The 19,947-nt window shown below is 36.1% G+C and overlaps 1 protein-coding gene across 7 annotated transcripts in view; it reads left to right on the forward strand.

Annotated features, from left to right (window-relative positions):
- The window catches only part of FAM184A (family with sequence similarity 184 member A), a 106,833-nt gene that overhangs the window by 44,868 nt on the left and 42,018 nt on the right, over positions 1–19,947 (forward strand). For all 7 annotated transcript variants that reach the window (XM_078155179.1, XM_020971630.2, XM_020971635.2 and 4 more), the window contains exons 2-8: positions 306–1,160; positions 6,245–6,380; positions 8,508–8,689; positions 9,944–10,141; positions 13,246–13,368; positions 16,526–16,687; positions 19,443–19,564. In XM_078155179.1, coding sequence (XP_078011305.1) covers positions 306–1,160; positions 6,245–6,380; positions 8,508–8,689; positions 9,944–10,141; positions 13,246–13,368; positions 16,526–16,687; positions 19,443–19,564 — 1,778 coding nt within the window. The remainder of the gene's footprint in view (positions 1–305; positions 1,161–6,244; positions 6,381–8,507; positions 8,690–9,943; positions 10,142–13,245; positions 13,369–16,525; positions 16,688–19,442; positions 19,565–19,947) is intronic.

Below are 19,947 nucleotides of genomic sequence, written 5' to 3' on the forward strand. Positions count from 1 at the left end.
TAACTTGGGGTATGCTCTAGTGAAGGGTCCTTTTTTAAGAATAGGGAAGATTTAAATATGTTTAAAGGCAGTAGGAAATGAATCCATTGATAGTAGTTAAACATTCAAAGGAGAGCAGAGGATATATGAGGACGATGCAGTCTTCTGAAGATGGGAAGGGAGACAATATCAAGTACTTGTGAAAATGACAATATTTTTAAATATGTACATGAAAACTGTTAAACTGCATAAAAGAATTAGGCAATTGAAATTTTCAATTTATTTATCTCAATTATTTTCCCTTCTTTCTCCACTTAAAAATGCAGGTAATATATGCTTTGAACACTAAAAATGATGAGCATGAATCTTCAATTCAAGCCCTTAGAGATGCTCATGAAGAGGAAATTCAACAAATTCTTGGAGAAACAAGAGAAAAGATTTTGCAATATAAAAGTAAACTCACAGAGGAATCAGACCTTAAACGAAAGATCCAAGTTTTAGAAGAGTCACTAGAAGGTCACAAAAAGATGAAACATCAGGCTTTGACTGAGTTTGAAGCTTACAAACACAGAATGGAAGACAGGCACATTTGTACAGAAGCCCAGCATGTCCAACGTGTGCTAACAATGGCCAGAGAAGTCGAAGAGATCAGAAAGAAGTTTGAGGAGAAGTTGGAGAGCTTTTCACAGCTACAAGTACAGTTTGAGAAAGATAAATTGAGGGCTCTGGATAACTTGAAAGCTGAACATATACAAGAAATCCGAGAACTTCTTCAGACCCAGGAGTGTCACAGTGCCTCATTAAATAAGGGGCAGGAAAAGGCAGAAGAACTGCACAGAATTGAAGTGGAAGGTTTAAATAAAAAACTTGAAGAATTAAAGCTTGAAAGGAAAAAACTAATTGAGGATTATGAAGACAAGCTGAGTAAAGCTCAGTCCTTTTATGAACATGAACTTGATACTTTGAAACGGTCCCAGCACTTGACAGCTGACAGCCTCCATGCTAGCAAAGAAAAAGAAGCAGATCTGAGAAAGGAACTTCAGAATCAAGAATCAGTTTTACGTAAGACCATAATTAACCTTAGAACAGAGTTACAAATGGCACAGGATGAAACTGGAAGTCTTCATGAAAAATGCCATAAGCTTCAATTAGCACTTGGTAAAGCAGAAGACAATGTTATGGTAAGTACTATTATGGTCTTAATACTTAAAGATTTTGTTGAATTCAGTATGGAGTACCTGAGCAACCCATTTTAGGCACATAGAACCCCCAGAAAAATGAACAAAGGTTCAGGGTACTCACGAATCTGCATCTGTTCAGAACTGTATAGCCTACAAACCACCATTGATGTGTTTACTTTTACAAAGTCATTAAACAACTCAGTTCAAAGCAAAAATTTTTGATGAAATAAATGACAAGAAAAGTAGCAATGGAAAATTTCCTCCATAAACCTGGTGCGTACTATCCCACAAATATGTATGTTATTATTGGGAAGAAAGGATGCACAAGGATTACAAATGGGGTCATACATATAAGGAGCATGTGTGGCTAGGGAATACATGTGGAAGGGCACAAATATAGGATACATATAAAGGTGACACGTTTATCTTGTGATCTGGACATACACACAAATGGTCAATTCCATTCTGATGTTGCAAGGTTACTGGTATATTTGGGTGATGTTATCACATCACTGTCTCTGGGCCTTGGGTGTTGTCTGTACTGCTCCCTGCTAGTTGTCTCTTATCTGCTAGTAACCCTAACTCTCTACTGGCCTTTTCAGCTTTGTACTGGACTCTTCACTCTTACGGCCACACCAGAGCATTACTCCCTGGTACTGGCTTCTTGGTTTCTTCCCTTCCTGACCACTTGCTTATCGTCTCAGCTGACAACTGCTAGGATGTTGTTGTTGTTTAGTCATGTCCAGCTCTGCTTGACCCCATGGAATATAGCACACCAGGCCCTTATATCCTCCACTATCTTTTGAAGTCTTTCCAAGTTCATGTTTGTTGTTTGCTTGATGCTATCTGTCCATCTCATCCTCTGCTGTCTCTTTTTCTTTTTGCTTTCAATCTTCCCCAACATCTGGGTCTCTTCCTGTGGGTCTTGTCTTCTCATTATGTGCAAAGTATTTAAGTTTCAGCTTCAGTATTTGACCTTCCAGTGGATAGCCTAAGTTAATTTCTTTAAGTATTGACTGATTTGATCTCCTTGCTGTCCAAGGGACTCTCAAAAGTCTTCTCTAGTAACACAATTTGAAAGTGTCAGTTCTGCAGCACTCAGCTTTCCTTACAATCCAACTCTCACAGCCATACATTATTACTGGAAAAACCATAGCTTTTTGACTATATGCGTCTTTGTTGACAAGATTGACGCCTGTGCTTTTTAGTATGCTGGCCAGATTTCCCATAGCTTTCTTTCCAAGGAGCAAGCATCTTTTAATTTCATGGTTGAAGTTGCCATCTACAGTGATCTTTGAGCCCAAGAATATAAAAGTTCACACTGCTTCCATTTCTTCTCCCTCTTTGCCCAGAAGTGATGGGACCAGTTGCCAAGATCTTGGTTTTTTGATGTTAAGCTTCAAGCCAGCTTTGACACTCTCCTCTTTTCACCTTCATCAAGAGGCTTCTTAATTCCTCTTTACTTGCTGCCATTAGAGTGGTATCACCTGCATATCTGAGATTGATGCTATTTCTCCTGGCAGCCATAATTCTGGCTTTTAATTTATCCAGCCTGCCATTTCATATGATGTACTTTGCATAAAAGTTAAATAAATATGGTGACAATATACAACCTTGTCGTATTCCTTTTCCATTGTCAAGATACTATTAGTAGATACCCTGTTTTTTAGAGTTAGGACCCAGCATGTAAGCTGTGCCCTGAGTTTGACGTAATCCTTTGCACTCACCCTCTGGATGAATTCAGCCCTAGAAAATCCCAGAATTATTTCACATACTTGTTGCATTGCTTTGACCAATACCTGTTATATCCATGTTCTGATTATGAAGGCCGACCATGAATCAAACTTGTCTTATTGTTACTGTTACCCCTCATTGTCAGGGCTAAAGCTCACTGCATAGCCATTGATATAAGTATTGAAATTTGCCCACACTTTGTGATGGATTGCTGTTGTGCTATAAGAAATGATGAGCAGGATACTCTCAGAAAAACCTGGAAAGACTTACATGAGCTGATGCAAAGTTAAATGTACTGTGTACAAAGTAATAGTAATATTGTAAGATGATCAGCTGTGAATGACTTAGCTATTCTTAGCAATACAGTGATCCAAGACTTATGGTGAAAAATGCTATCCTTCCACAGAGAAAGAACTGATGGTGTCTGAATACAGATTGAAGCATATTCTTTTTACTTTATTTTTTGAGGGGGTTTTTTTGGGTCTGTGTTTTCTTTCACAACATGTTGTTTTGCATGACTACACGTGTATAACCTGTGTTGAATTGCTTGCCTTCTCAGTGTGGGTAGCAGTGAGGAAGGAGGAGGGGAGAGAATTTGGGACTCAGAAGTTTTAAACATGAATGTTAAAAATTGTTTTTACATGTAACTGGGGAAAAATAAAATGCTAAATAATTTTTTTTAAAAAAAGAGACCTTTTGGGGGTGGGAGTGGGGAACGGCACATATGTCTAGTTACCCTCCTTGCTTACACGCCATTTCTCTCACTATAGAAAATAAACTTCTGTCTTAATCTCTGCATAGTTGCTCTTGCCTGCTCTCTCTGTTCAGCTCCAGCCTCTGCAGGCCAAGAGGTGAGGTTCTGTTGACACCAATTTTAAACCAGTCACTTGTTCCATGTTCGGTCCTAACTTGCTTCCTGCCCCACATACAGGTTCCTAAGGAGACATCTGGTGCTCTGATCTTTTTGAGGCCTTGCCACATTTTGTTGTGTAATTTTGTTATGTTTTGTTAGTGTAGTCAATGAAGCAGAAATAGATGGTTTTTTCCTGAATTTCCTTGCTATCTCCATAATACAGCAAATGTTGGCAATTTGGACTCTAGTTCCTCTGCCTTTTCAAAAAACCTGCTTTTCTGGTAATTCTTGGTTCACTTATTGCTGAAGCCTAGCTTGCAGAATCTTAAGCATAACCTTACTGGTGTGTGAAATGACTACGATTATTCAGTAATTTGAATGTTCCTTGGCATTGCCCTTCTTTAGAATTGGGATATAAGCTGATCTTTTCCAATCCGGTGGCTGCCGTTAAGTTTTCAAAATTTGCTGGCATATTGAATGCAGCACTTTAACAGCATCATTTTTAGAGTGTAGTGACTAGAAAACCTCTCCCTTATGAGGACAAATGGAAGAGTCTTTAGTCATAGCTAAAGCCTATGATATATACCAGTGCCCTTGGACCAAGAATAATTTTTTTCTTTTAATCCTTGCATCTGGGACTAAAATCAAAGTCTGGGTATGAAATTCCCAAAATCTTCTCTGGTTTTGAAAATAATGAATTTGACCCACACAAGAGATAAGCTGAGAGAAGTTCAAAAGGTAAGTGAAAAAAGTTTAGTCATTCTCCATCTATTTGACTTAAATTTCTACCTTTATTAAATCTTGTTGGCAGCCAAAATCCTCATTGTTTCCCTACAAATATTTTAGGTGGATTGGTTTTATTTAGACTGAAGAACAAAAGTTATGAAGAAACCTAATTATTTCTTTTTTTTCTATTTGCATTACTTTTGCATCTTCTTGTTTTGTAAGTGAAAATTAATATTATTTGCGCATGTAACCTATGCCCCATGGCCATTCAAACTCTGGGCTCACACAGACATAATTTATCTTGGGAGTATCCCCAAAAGATAATACCCTTTGACTCATTTTGTCTCCTCTTAAACTCTACTCTGGGAAACTCCCAATATAGCTTATGTCTAGGTTGTGTCTAAGCTTCCATAAATGTGGATGACTCAGTTCCCAGCTCCTATGCAGGCACTCACAAGTAAAAAAAATGCACATTGGTTACAGTTTAGCCTTTAGGTTAGTTACCCCACAGAATATGCAGAAAATACAAAGGATTCCTAGTGCCCATAAACAAATACGGAAAAACACAAATTACTCATGATAGTCCATAAATGTTCAACACAGTTTTTCACTGTCCCAGCTGCTACATTTTCTTGGACTGAGAAAATTCATTTTCAGGTCTCATCTTATAAAGCTGTGGGCAGGCGCAAGTAGCTCCCATGTGTCTCTATCCCAAAATAGTCACTATTATAAGGGGGGGAACAGTGTGGATGGTACACATGTAGAGGCTCCCACTCTCCTGCCTCCTCCCTGACCCCCAACTAGGTCATCTGATAGCTTTTCTGATTTCTGGATCTCTTGAAAAGGAAAAAAAAAACAGTTTATTGGTTCACTTTTTTTCAGTCAGCTTAAAGGGAAAATTATCGTCACGAGAGCAAGTGTTCATCCTTCTAAGAGTCTAAGACTACCACCTCATCTTGGGGACAGCCCCAGCCACAGATACCTGTCTAATAGGAAGTGCTAACCAGTTCATCTTAGGGAAATCCTAGTGTCTGATAATTAATAATTTGCCTTTTATATTTTTAACAAGGTGCCAAAGGGCATGTCCAACCCTTTCCAGAAAGAAATATGGACAATCAAAGGTTCAAACAAAGCTTTAGCTCTTAGCAAGCTCATCAAATTAATCAGAGAACTTCCTTGATAAATCTCACCTTTCACACATAAAACTTCACTATCAGAATGTGAATGAATATTATGGTGAGATATTTAAAAGAAAAACAAAAAAGTCAACTTGGTAAAAATTACTGGCTATAATATACCCTTATTGCAAATGTAGTTTGATGATTATAAAATTAAACCATTAAAATCCTGGACTTTTGATGCCTATTTTTCAAAGTTTACACAATCACATTCTCTCTGTTAGCAGTAATAATGTTATGGCTGCCACATGAATTTCAGCTATTGACTTTGAAATCTAGGTTAAATATGTATAGGAACTAGTAAAAAATATTCTCAAGAGTTTTGTGGTTTTTTTTTAAGAAAATTCCACAGCCTTGTGCTAAAAGCCAGAGGTTTTTAAGTGAAAGCAAAAAAAGATTAAAATAGATTTTTTTTATGTTGAAGCCTTGTGGTTTATGAAAAGTTAGATTTTACCATCAGTACCTGTAAGTTTAAATTTGAGAACAAATGAGCATGACTTAGCCAACAAATGTGCTAGTGTGAATAGTTTAAATTAATGATTTAGCTTAGCATCTGCATTACCTACTAATAATGAATATTTTCTGACTTTTAGGTTCTTCAAAAACAGCTAGATGATGTCAAAGAAGAAGAGATAACTTTACTAAGCAAACATAAGGAGGTGGAAAGTGAGCTAGCAGCTGCTAGAGAACGGTTACAGCAACAAGCTTCAGATCTTGTCCTTAAAGCTAGTATGTCTGACCATTTGTCTTTGTATGCTACCAGACTAAAACTGATACCTATGTTAACTGAGAATGAAATTAGTCTTTCCTTGTTATATTTAAGTTATACAGAATCTGAGTATTTGAGTGAGTTTTTTTGATCCTGCTGAAGCAATGTGTATCATTTTCAGGTAAACTCTGAATGGTTTTAGGTAATATATACTTTTAAAAACAGTAACTTTTTATTAAAATAATTGAGGAACATAATTCCAGATAATGTAGTTAGTGTGTAAAAACATAGTATAACCTCACACATTATAAGGTTTTTGTACTTTAATGATACTGATTTTAAGGTATTTAAAGTAATGAAAATAATACTAGTATCCGATCCTGTAGATAAATTTTAATGCCTCATTTCAACTGGTTCATCATTGAATTCATAGTTGCATAAAATATAGTGTCCTATGGAGGTTCCCCTCTGCTAGTGATCCACAACATTTATTAGAGAAAGTAAGATATTTTAAGTTGGGAAATCATATGTGGCATTTTTACTTTGTGAAAAAAAAATAGTTCTTTGAGTCATTCGTTTTTAGTATTCATTTTGTTCTAATGTGCTTAAAGAATTTCCAGGTTTCCTTTTCATGGGATCATTGATTTGGAGCAGGAAGGCACCTTAAGCCACATTAGTCAAACCCCTTCATTTTACAAATGAGGCAACTGAGGTCCAGAGAAGTTAAATGACTTGCTGAAGACCACAAAGGTAGTTAGAAGCAGTGTCAGCCTTTAAATTCGGGTCCTCTGATTCCAAGCCTATGTTTTCTGTGCTTTCCTTCTCATTAAATATTGCCTTCCTCATTTCTTTCTCATCTGATATAGAGCAGTATGCTTTTCGTCTGACTTCCTCTGTCCTTTATTCTCTTCCTTTTTCCTTTTTTCTTCTGTTGTTCTACTTCTTATATCCTGATTTCCTGCACTTTTTCCTGGCATCCTTGTCTGTGCCATTCTGCACCAGGTTTTCTTAATCAAGGTCTAAGATCAATACGGCCTGGCAGAGCATAAAGGACACTGGGGCTTGGAGTTGGACCAGCTCTGGATTCAGAGGACTCAGGTTCAATCCCAGCTCTGATCCTGACTTCTAGTGTGACCTTGAGCAAGTCATTGGACTAAATTGGACTAATTTGCATCTAAAGCCACTTCCAGCTGTAAATCTGTGAGCCTGTGAACCTTGGATTTGAATCCTTGCTTTCTTAACTTAGCAGGTATGTGAATGTGGGCAAATCTTGCAATCTGAGCCTGTTTCTTCTTCCATAAAATGGGAGCAATGTAATTCACATTTATATAATGCTCTAGGGTTTAACTGCCTTGTGAGACAGATATTATTACAGGTATTATTAGCCTTAGTTTTTAGATGAGAAAATTGGAATTCACATAGGATCTAAGCAATTTGCCAGGATTAGAACAAGGACTTCAGTGCTGAAGTACTTGGCTTGTAAATATTGGAAGAATTATTGAACCCAGCTTCTCTGACTTTCAAGTCCGTTGCCCTTTCTAAGACACCATACTGCTTCTCCGTACTTGGGAATGTGCTGGTAAATGTTTAACAGCTGGACCCTTCCAGGGAATAAAAAAATGGATGCACATGTTTTTACATTTAATCTGCATTATTAACACGTTCTTAAATCTGGATAGTCAACAAAACATAAATCAAGCTTTGAGCTTTAGCAGTTGCTGATTTCTGAGGTATAAATGCTCACACTAACAATTTAACCATTCTCACAAGCTGGTTAGGGCTGGTTCCAGCATACGCCTGTCTTGGCTCTTCTAAATATTAATTATGACAACTTTTCTTATCCCCGTTTGCTTACAGAGGGCTAACTACACATACATAGGAGGATGCCTGTACTTAGACTTTTTTCTGTATCATGTACAATTTTCAAGTGCAAGAAACAGCTTAAATGATATGAAAATAGGTTTTCCAAGTTGTTACCCTGCTTCTGTAACCAGTAAATATTAAAAGACTGAAAATTTCTACGATAAGAAAAGTAGAAATAACTCCTTATACAGACCTAAAATGTATTCTCTGAGGTTTAATACAATCAGTAATGATGATTATGCCACTCAAAATATATCATTTAACTAAGGTTTTTGGGGGGTTAGGTCATATTGGAATGCTCCAAGCTACTCAAATGTCACAGGAGGCTACAATAAGAGAACTGGAGTTGGAAAAATCATTGGCAAGGGAGAGAGTATCTCAACTTGAAGAAGAAAGAAATTTTTTGCAAAGCAGAACCCAAAGTCTGGATGAACAACAGAAAAAGCAGATTCTGGAACTGGAAATGGTAGGAGGTTGGGGGGGCTTTCTTTTCCAAAGCAAAAAGATTCTGTTTTCTTTATATTCTGAAAATTATAATTTTGGAATTCTTTTGAAAAGATTAAAAGATTGACCTTATTCTACACCTGTGAATACACCTGTGTGAAATCTGTAGTGTATTTGAGTCTAATAGTTTTTATAATTTTATAAAAGTGCAGCATTGTTGGAGACTGTATATATGTAATAAAGGAATAAAAATGCAATCGCATTCTACTTACCTTTTAATCAAAACGTTTCAAAAATAAAGTTTTTTTGTTACTAGGGTTCTGTTTTTGGTGAAAGGTGAGATATTCACACAGTTAATCATATCAAGACGATATGTCAGTCAACTAACATTTTTTTAAATGCCTACCCAGTATGTGCCAGACACTGCTCAAAGAGCTGAGGATATAAAGAAAAGCCAAAAACAGTCCCTGCTCTCAAGTAACTCCCAGTCTAATGGGGGAGATGACACGCAAACCAACAATGTACAAACAAGACATATAGAGAGAATAAATTGAGGGTAATCTTAGGGAGAAGGCACTAAGATTGAGGACCAGGAAGGGCTTCCCGTAGAAAGAAAGGGGGACGTTAACTTGGACTTGAAGCAAGCCAGGGGCCAGAGATGAGGAGGGAGAGGTCTCCAGCTGTGGGGCTCAGCCATCAAGAACTTTTGGAGTCAGGACATTAAGTGCTGTATGTGAGGAACAGCAAAGGAGACCAGTGTCACTGGATCACAGAGTATCTGGAAGGGGAGTAAGGTATGCTTATGCATAAAATGGTACTAAAAGTTATGTGACTGAAAGATATAGGGACTAGACCTGTAATTTCATTGATAACAGGGAACTTCCAGATAAGGGAACTTCCTTTACCAATGTAGGCTAGCACCTTGACTTAGCATAAAAGACTATTTTCAGTAGTGTTGATAAGAACTGGTCATTTATGGCCTAGACTCTTAATTTAAAAGAAGCTTTTTACATTTAGTCTAAAAGAGTTACTAACCTGTGTGTAACTCCAATGTGCCAGTTCTTTTCCCTTTCCTTACTCTGAAATTGTGAATCTTGTGTGTGGCATGTTATTATTTATATTTTAAGACAGTAGATGATAAAGTGTTGGAACAACCTCATTACTGTTCACTACTTGCTACACTGCTCTGCATACCATGGTAGTCAAACATTGATGGTAATGATGAAAAACCAGTTAATAAATAGTGAATTTTCATTTTAAATATTTTTAATTGTAGCAAATAAGTGAAGCAAAGAAAACTCAAAAAGAATATTATGAGAGAGAACTACTAAACCTGCAGACCAGATTGGAAGGGGAAACAGCACAGTTAAATGAAGCTCACTCAAAGACTTTGGAAGAATTAGCTTGGAAGCACCATGTTGCAATTGAGACCGCCCACAGTAATGCAAATAAGGATAAGAAAAAGCTACAGATGGTAAGGTTTTTTTTAAATTTATCTAGCTTTATATTCTAATATTGCTAGTTTTGAAAATGGGTGGGGTTGAGGAATTGGGGGAAGTAGTTGCGCTTTAAAGGGGAAAAAAAGCCTATCCTTATATAGCTAAAATGAATACTTTTTATTCATAGGAGAGATCTTCAGTGCCTTCACTAAGGAACTAATTACTCTTAATTTTATACACAGTTTTAACAGGTTTGCATACATGTTTACCAGGTTTACAATAAATTACAAGAAATATATTAGAAAGGAGGATGAGAGTGAAAGAAGACATCTAGCAGGCACCTAGATGTCAGTAAGAAATGAAAGCTGTCAGAAAATAAATGCAAAAGTTATAAAGAAGAGATAAGAACTCAAAAAGCTTAACAAACAAGAGCTATTTGTATATGGAAAACATCCTGTGCCTCTCAAAAGGTCATGGGTTCTATATTACAGGACAGAATATTATGAAGTTCATAATGATGACTGAATTTTAAAAATCTCAAATTGCGTTCAGTGTCTCTTATATAAGAAAGCAGTCAAGTATTTAATATATTTAGCAAAGATATTTATATTTGATTCTGAAAGTATAATGAGCCAGTAGAGTTCATTGAATTAGGGCAAGGAGCGATGGTGGTAAGTAAGGTGACATAGTCCTATACTTTGGAGAAATTACTTTGGCAGCTATATAGAGGATGGATCAGGGCAGGACTTGTGGTAAGATCAATAAGAAGACAGTTAAAAATAAAAAGTCTTAATCTTGTGGAATTCCTCTGGCTTTTGTTGGCTATCCTAGCTGAATGTGGTGGTTTATAGCCTTCAATGCAACAAGCATTTATAAAGCACAGACTGTCTATATACAAGGCCCTCCACTGAGTGCTAAGGGATACACAGGCAAAAATGGAAGTCTTTGACATCAAGGAATTGACATTCTGCTGGTGAGAAACAAATGTAAAATATATACAAAATAAAATCTTTGTAGAGAGACCTAACAACTTGTCGAGAGAGGATATTAGGAAAGGTCTTGTGCAAAATGTAACTCCTAAGTTAATATGTTGAGAGAGGGATTCTAAGAGAAGGAAGGAAGGGAGGTAGGGAGAGTAACCCCAGCTATTAATGTCCCCTGGCTACATATATTCCTGTGTGAGTACTCTGGTCACATGTCTTCCTAGTGTGTGCCCTCTACATATGTGCCCTGGCCATGGGGGCTCCTGACATGCATGCTCTTCATTCTTATACCCAGGCTACATAGATGTGTCCCTATGAATGCCCTCTGTACATATTCCCCAGGCGTATGTATTTCTGCATATACTCTTCCCCACTGGTGATATGGTAACCAGTGGCAGAGTGTATTCGATGCTTGTATGTGGTGGGGAAGAAACAATTTGTTTTACTTGTCACTTTATTTGTTAGGCTATTTGATTAAATATCGTTTGGCCTAACACATGATTTGGCTGCATGGTATACATAAACACATTAGCTTGAACCTGAGAATAGCATTCCAGGATAAGGGGGTACACAAAGTGCCACACGTACAAAATGTTTTAATTTTTTAAAAGGAGCAGACAAGCATTTTAATGAGAAACATGAAGGGCAGATGACTTAAGGTAGGCTGCCAAGAAGCTTTCAAACCTTTATGAAAAATTTGAGCTTAACTGTGGTTTTTTAAAAGTGAAATTATATCATTTAAATATTGGAATTTTAACACATGAAATGACAAGCTTGGAAGCAGGAGACCTCCAGATCAAAATAGGCAATAAGAAATGTACAAGGCAAGAAGAGGATGTGGCAGTGAACACTGATAGGATTAGGTGATATGGTGTGAGGTAGCCTAGGGTTGTCTGAAACAAGGCAGTGGAGCACAAGCTCTGGTAGGTTTAAATTGGGAAGGCTTTGAGTATTGATTCAGGGATGGGCTAACTTTATATCACTTTACTGAGGACCGGTGTCACTTATTTGTGAGAAACATCACCAGGTTAGTGAAGGTTGATGAATTTTTTTTAACCACAGCTATCAATTAAAGAGGAACCACAGTCTGCATCTTTGAACCGAGTATTCACACTAATGAAATTACAACTCCTTCCTTGTGGTATCAAAGTGTTGTTATTATAATTCTAGATTGAAATAGTGTATTCCAACAGGGTTTGGGGTTTTTTGTTTTGTTTGCATTTTCTGTTCAATTCATGTAAGTCTCAGTTTTATTTTGTTTTGTTTATTCTTGTTGGTATTAGTCATGCTAATTAATTAACTAAGGAAGGAAAAAAAAATCCTAAGAAATGATTTCTCTGGGGCTGAATAATACAGGCAGCATTATCTACTAAAATGTGAGTTCTTCAATGTATAGAAAAATAGAAAGAAGGTATTAAGGTGAAAGCACTCTAGAAATGTTCCTGAAGAAGGTATCTACTCCCATGTGATGAGGTGGCTTAGGAAAAGATATCATCTGCCTTTAATTGACAACAGGCTGATATGTTTTATATAATTTCATATAATTAAATTCACATACAAGAAAGATGTATGTGTGACTTAACTATTTTAAAGTCCATTATGAAGAGTCAAGTATAAGGAGAACTAGGGGGTTGTGGTATTTCTGCAGGTGGAGGTTGGGGGCATGGAGGTGGAGGTCATAGTTATATGTTACAGAGAGGTGAGGAAGTGGACTTTAAAAAGGTATTTGGATTTCATTATCAGGTAATTGGTGACCTTTGAGAGAGCAATTTCGTAGACTGTTGGAGGTGGTAGCCATATGCCAAATAATGAACAAACAATGGGTAGTAAGGAAATGGAAGAATTAGGTTTAGCAGTTTTTTCAAGATATTTGACAGCAGAGAGGAAAAAAGAGCACGAGAGCTATGTGGGATAGAAGTTTCAAGGAAAGGTATTTTTTGTTTTTAATGTTTACAGAGATCCTGTAGGCAGATGGGAAAGAACCCAGGAAAAGGAATCACTAAGATATATGACCTCTGAACTAGGGTATTAGATGGGAGTAAGAACACGCTAGAAATTTAAAATAATATCAGAATGTAAAACAAGGTAAAATGTGTCTTTATTACCTGCTCCCCAATAACTTGCTTTAACTGTAATTTTCCTATTTTTTTCCTAAGGAACTGGAAGAACAACATGAAAAAGAAAAACTACAGTTGGAAGAAGATAAAAGTCAGCTTAAACAGCAGATGGAAAGACTAAAGGAAGAACTGACAGCCAAACTAAATATAGCTAATCAGGAGGTAAGGATCTTCTAAGTCACATCAGCTTTGTGTTATATGTTAAGCCTTAGTTAATCCAGTAATAATTTCTTGAGAAGGTAGCATCTTGAGACACTCAACTACTCAGTGCCCCAGGCAACTCACTAAGACTGTTGCAGATGTTAGGGATCTGTATCACTGGAGGGACTTCGTACATTAAGAGTTTTTTATCCTCACAAATCAGAGATCCAAACCCCTCCCATCCTTCAATCCCTGAGAAAAAGAGAGATTTCTTATTCTAGTGGCACTGTATGACAATATAAAATGATGCCATTTTAGAGGGAAACTCAGTCAATTTGCACTGTCTTTTATTCTTAGCTCTCTCATTGTGAAATTACTTTCAAATATTCCCTGAAAGCATTGGTCCAAATTGCTGCAGCTAACAAACAGGCAAACAAAACGCTAGAAATAATTAGGCGGTACTGGAAGAAAAATAGAAAATTTTATCCTAGTCCTACACAAAAATTATAAATAACCAATGTATCTACACTTATAATGCTGCCTATTTTTTGATTGCTATGTCTTAAAGAAAAATATAAATGAAAATGCTGATAAAATAATGGATTTTTAAAATCAGTGGCAATGAGAAGGCTCAGCGGGTTATATCAAAATCTGTATGATCATGGCAGGTATGGATAGGGCGAACATGAACTTTTTCACCAAATCACAGACTACTGCTTATCTAAAAATCCCAAAAGAGGCAGTTTTCAGGAAAAAAAAATTTAAGAGATAACACTGGCTTACCAGCAGATACCATGGAATTTCTTATCCTAAAAGGTGTTTATAGGGGCTGTAAACAAAACTAAAATCTAGAAAGATTAGACTAGTTTCATGAATAGTAGAACCATAATGACTTAATGTAGATTAAGTTAATATTCTAGGATAGATTTGAAGCTCTCTGTGGATTAAAATAATGGACTAAAATAAAATAACTACAATCAGTGTCCTGCCATAAAACATTACATGTTATCACTATTAGAGACAGAATGTGAGGCTGCATGGACTGTGGTTCTGAACCATTATTAACACCTTTTGTAACATTTAGAGTGTCTCTTCACATTCTATCCACTTGGAGATAGGCTATCACCTGTCACTTCTGCATGTCATGACACACACAAAACCACATTCTAGTTAAAAGGCAGATTTTGTTTCTAATACAAGAAAACATGTGCTCCACCTTGTTTGGTTTGTTCCTTTGTTAACTTCTACCTCCCAAGGATGGACCTTCTTGGATCTTTTAGTTTCAGAGCCCTTGCTCTTAAGGGCCTTATCTGGCATCTCGGGGAAAAAAAAGTGTTCAGGGACCTCAGAGTGCCAGAGCCTGGAATGTCCTGGTGTGAGTACTGTGGTAGCATGCTAGTCACTGCTCACTGCAGCTATCTGGAGCTTTCTGATCTCTTTAGGGCTTTGTGAGGGGAGCTTACTGCTCTTGCTGCCTCTAGGCATTGAGCTTTGGAGGCTATATGGCCTGTCTCTGATCACACCAGGAAGGAGCTGGCTCTGGCAAAGTTCCCTTTTCTCTTGTGCATGGACTTCTGGTTTGACTTTTTTCTGCAGTTCTGATGTGGAAGATGCCACTTATTATAGTTTCTCATTAGATTTATTCATCATTCTGTGTGGTATGGACCTACAGGTTTTATTTTTCTAGATATATGGAAACTAAGTGATCTGCCTTCATTCAGGCAGCTGTCTTAGCTGGGAAGAGTTGATTATTTTTTCCATAATGTTGCTTACATTTTTCCCGTTCCTGCAGTAGTTACCACCCTAGTTTGTGTCTAAAGATATACATGCATCCTAACTATTCTCCTTGCCTTCCAGTATCTTTTTACTTCAGTCTATTTCCACACTGCTGCCAGATTAATTTTGTATAAACATGGTTTCTACTCTCTCATAACTCAGTGAAAAATTTCACTATTTTCCCTGTTAATTTACAGGATAAAGTTCAAACTCCATACCTATGCCTTCAAGGTTCTCAGTCTGACTCAAACTTTATATCCTGCTACTTCCTTAAGTACCAGACAGTCTGGCCTATTCCTATGCCCAAAATACACAGTGTATGTTCTTACTTTTGCTTGTGCCATTCTCTCTTCTTAAAATGATCTTTTCCTTGTTTTCACATGTTTGCCTGTTCATATCCTGTGCATTATTCAAGGCCTACATTACTCCACTGCAACACATAGCAATCTTTCTATCCTTTAAATTTCTTTGGCACTTTTTATTTGTATCAACTAACTGGCACTTATATGCTGCTAAGTTTTGTATTGTTGTTTATCTTTTTACTGTTTCCCTCCCTAAGTAAGACCTTTGAAGAGTTTATAAAAATGTCTTTGTATTCTCTACAGCGCCTAGCACAGTGCTACAAATATAATAGACCATCAGTACATATTTAATGAATGAGCAGACATTTTTTTATCCCTCCACTTTATTAAACTAAAACAGATTTTTGCCTCTAACTCTCCCCTGCACCAAATCTGGAAGTCTTGAAACTGATATATGATACAAAGACTAGTTCCTTCAAAAACTAGGTCAAAACTAATAATTCCATGAAATTAATTTTGTTTGGTAGGAAATCTCCTTAATGGAGGAATAGTTATTTATGCTTTATTTTCAAAAGTGTATAAATTCAAGATGTAAGGATTATGTAGGGCAAGTGTTATGCAAATACGTAGAAGTTACTACTCATTGTAGTTTGTAACACCTTTGTCCATTTGGCTTCACTGTCCTAAATATATAAAACTTTTGGAGTAACAGGGTTAATTTGACTCACGTGTGAGGTAAGTAATTTCATTTGAATTACTTTTTTCATTTGAATATACGTATTCTGATATGGAAAATATTTGTCAGCTGTTCTTGACTTCATCTTAATTATGCTCTGTTAATCTCCTTAAAGTAGGACCTGTGTCTTTGTGAAACAAACTGGACCTCTTGGGATATTGCATTCAATATCTCATAGTGCTATGAGGATAAAATAATGAATATGGAAGTGTTCCTTGAAACTGAAATATTATACATGTGTAAGATTATTATATGAGTGTTTCCTCAATATGTATTATTGAAAGAAGTAGTTAAAGGAAGAAGATGGTCATTTTTTTGATTGTTAAAAATAAAGATGTCCTAAAAGCATAATGTTTTTATGCAGGTTTCTCGCCTCCAGGATCTGGTAAATAAAAGTGAACAAGGCCTTGGTTCTGCAGAAGGGGTTATCTCTGATCTTCAGGACTCCCGTGGACAACTTCAGAATGAACTAGATTTAACCAAAGTTAAGCTAAGAGAGACCACAGACTCATTATTGAATCTTGAGGTAATTTCATAATCCAACCATGGTTCAAGTTCGGTGATAGAGAAATACAGTTCAAGCCACTCTGACACAACTATCTGTGTGACCATGGGCAAGTCACTTAACTTCTTTGACATTATAAATTTCCAACAAGATGAACTGCTGATCCCCACACTAATTAAATCACAGGTCTGCAACAAAAAGACCCCACACTTCTGATTTTAAGCCTCATTTAAACAATCAGTTCATTAAACATCAGTACCATGGTCCACCGTGATGCCTTGCACGTTGTAGGAATTTTAATAATTTTTTAAAATTAAATTGAATGCAGCTTTTTAGAAAAATATAGAGCCCTCAATTCTCTATCAAAAGGACATTTAAAAGGTTTATTTAAGGAAAAATAGATAATTCTTCTTTTCCATAGGTCCCCTTTCCTCCCTTTCTCACCCGTACTTTATCCCTCCTGACCCAGGTGGCCCTATTTCTGGTAGCAGAAATAAAACAAAGGTTTAAATTTGTTCCATACTTTTTTCTGTTTTTAGGCTATGAAGATAATCAATTAGGTTGACAACAGAGATTGTGGGCTGGGGAAAAAGGGGATAGTGGAGACTCAAAGTTAAAGATGCTTGTTCATGACCTTTTTCTTTAAAACAAATAATTGGTGACACCTCTAAATCACATAAAGAAGAGAATTTACATGATATTAGCACTGTGTTAAAGCCATTATAAAATAATTTAGAATGAGATAGTAATTTCGTTATAGTTATGAATCCTTGAACAAATCACTTAGCCCTGGGAAGCTATGTTTTTATTACTCTGTATAGTGAGCAAATTGGACCAGATGATCTATATAATCTCTTCTAGCTTTTAATTTTGTAGAATAGATGTCCTGCCCCCAATTCTGGCTTTTGTTTGTATGGTGTGAAAGTGTTTACTGAATTTTCCTTTTCCAAACAATTGAAGTTGGAACAAAAGCACCTTTTTGCAAGGTACTCTGCTAGGTACTTAGGAGAGATACATCTCCCTTATAACTCTCAAGAGACAATGAGACATTGAGTGAGATAAATTTCATTTTCTAGATATACTTTGAAAAGTTGACAAGCTGTAGCTTGTAAGTACGGGAACCAAGTCTGGTAATAATGATACCTGTGAAATCATCTACTGCCTCCTGCCTCAGAATCCTGTAGAAGCTGTCATCAAGGTTTTTAGCAGCTCACTAGCTAGCTTTTGAATTATCAATAAATATTTGATACTGCTAGGGATTTTTTTTATTTGACATTTTTAAAGGATCTTTCAGGTTTACAAACCACTTTTCATATGTTATTTCATCTGATCCCAACAACAGTTCTTTGACATATGTACTGTAGATAATATTATTGTCATTTTAGAGATGAAGACAAGGCTCAGAATAGTTAAATGACTTGCCACCAGAGTCATACAGCTAGGAAGTATCGGACATGGAATTTGAAATCAGGTCTCTACTGACTCTAACCTAATGTTTTTGTCACTGTTCAGTACTGTATCACTCCTCTACCTCTAGTGTTGTAAAGAACCGTAGTTGATTGATACTAGTCTACAAATATCTGTCTCAGTTGGTCATGTTGAAAAATAGTACCTCACTATATTATAATACCAAATGTGGCAAATAGTTTATCATTTATTTAAAAAAAAGTTTGGTTAGTTGCTTTGAGCCTTGATAATTGTCCTGATTATTTGTCATTAGGTTATAATATCACAGTATTTCTGTCTTGATTAAGATCTGAGAATCTGGAAGATAACACTAGTAACCTTTTTTTTGAAATAATTTACTTTTGATTGAAGAATACTGTGTTAACGTATTTGAAGAGAATGTTGTAATAGGTTTATTGAATAATCCATGATGGAAAAAAGTTTGAAATTAGTATTGTCATTTAGGATTTGACTAATTATGTTGGCTTAAAAATGCTTCAGTATTAGAGTAGCTCTGTGATATAATCAGTGTGTGTACCTCCCTCTCCTATGGTCATAATCATAAATCAGATATACTTTCTCTACCTGTTGCCTCATCTGTATTCCACTGTAAATCCAAAAATGAGTCTACCCAAAAGACAACTTCTCCTAGATTCTTTAAATTATGTAGGTACTAGGGAGCATCTAGGTGGCACAGTGGATAGAGCACCAGCCCTGAAGTCAGGAGGACCTGAGTTCAAATGCGGCCTCAGACCAAGCACTTGACATTTACTAGCTGTGTGACCCTGGGCAAGTCACTTAACCCCAATTGCCTTGAAAAAAAAAATTATGTGGGTACCAGTGCAACATATGGGCTGACCATCTGTTATCCTTTACCTTGCTATATGGCCATCCACCTCCTTTTTTGATCATAAATTTCCTGATTAGTTTCATTTATGCCACTTCTTACACAAATTATTATTGTCAGTATGGTATGTTCTTGTCATGCAGACAATTCAGTCTCGTTGTTTTTTGGGTTATGTGCAGTTTTTATTGTTTGATAATTGTGATGCACCATAATTTCACTCCATAAAGATGAGATTTTATTTTAAGGAGCATCTTGGAATCATTAAAATCTCATTATATTTAGTTTAAAATTATACTGTTAGTATAGTTTTGGGAAAGTTTTTAAATTTGGGTTGTTGTTATAAAATCTTGAAAACCTGTGAAGTTGCTAGAAATTTTAAGCACTGCTCATTTTACATAAAGTAATTATTTGAAGTGAAGATTTAAAATAACCAGCTTTTACTTTTTGATGCACACTTTGCATTATAAAGATTTTGTTTTTCAGAGAGAACTACAACAAGAAAGACAACAGCATAAGGCATTGCTTGCTACCATGAGGGAAGATGAGAAGTACAAAGTGGACAAAATGGCCCAAGACTTAGAAATAAAATGGACTGAAAATCTTAGGTGCTTTTCTTTAACCTTTAAAACAATTTTTAACATAAAAATTATTAAGAAATGGTAAAAAAAATTTCACATACAATTTGCTTCTTAATTTTTAATTATTTAGAAACTTTTGTCAAACATTGAATCTGTAAAGGCAAAGGCGTGAATAAATAGGGTAGGTGCTACAAGATATACAATTCCTACAGAGTACTATAATACATTATATTGTTTCAGATACAGACTTGCGTTTTTCTCCCAAATTTGTCTTATGTTATAAAACCTGAGTGTGGATGTCAGTAAAGACAAGATATTAGTGAAAATCGGAAAAAAAAATGACAGAGGTAGAAAACAGTGATCAAAAGGAATAAAACATGTTTATTAGAATCAAAATGTTAAAAATCACA

This window comes from Phascolarctos cinereus, unplaced genomic scaffold (assembly GCF_003287225.1).
Source record: "Phascolarctos cinereus isolate Bilbo 61053 unplaced genomic scaffold, phaCin_HiC Scaffold_5;HRSCAF=322, whole genome shotgun sequence".
Lineage (NCBI taxonomy): Eukaryota > Metazoa > Chordata > Mammalia > Diprotodontia > Phascolarctidae > Phascolarctos > Phascolarctos cinereus.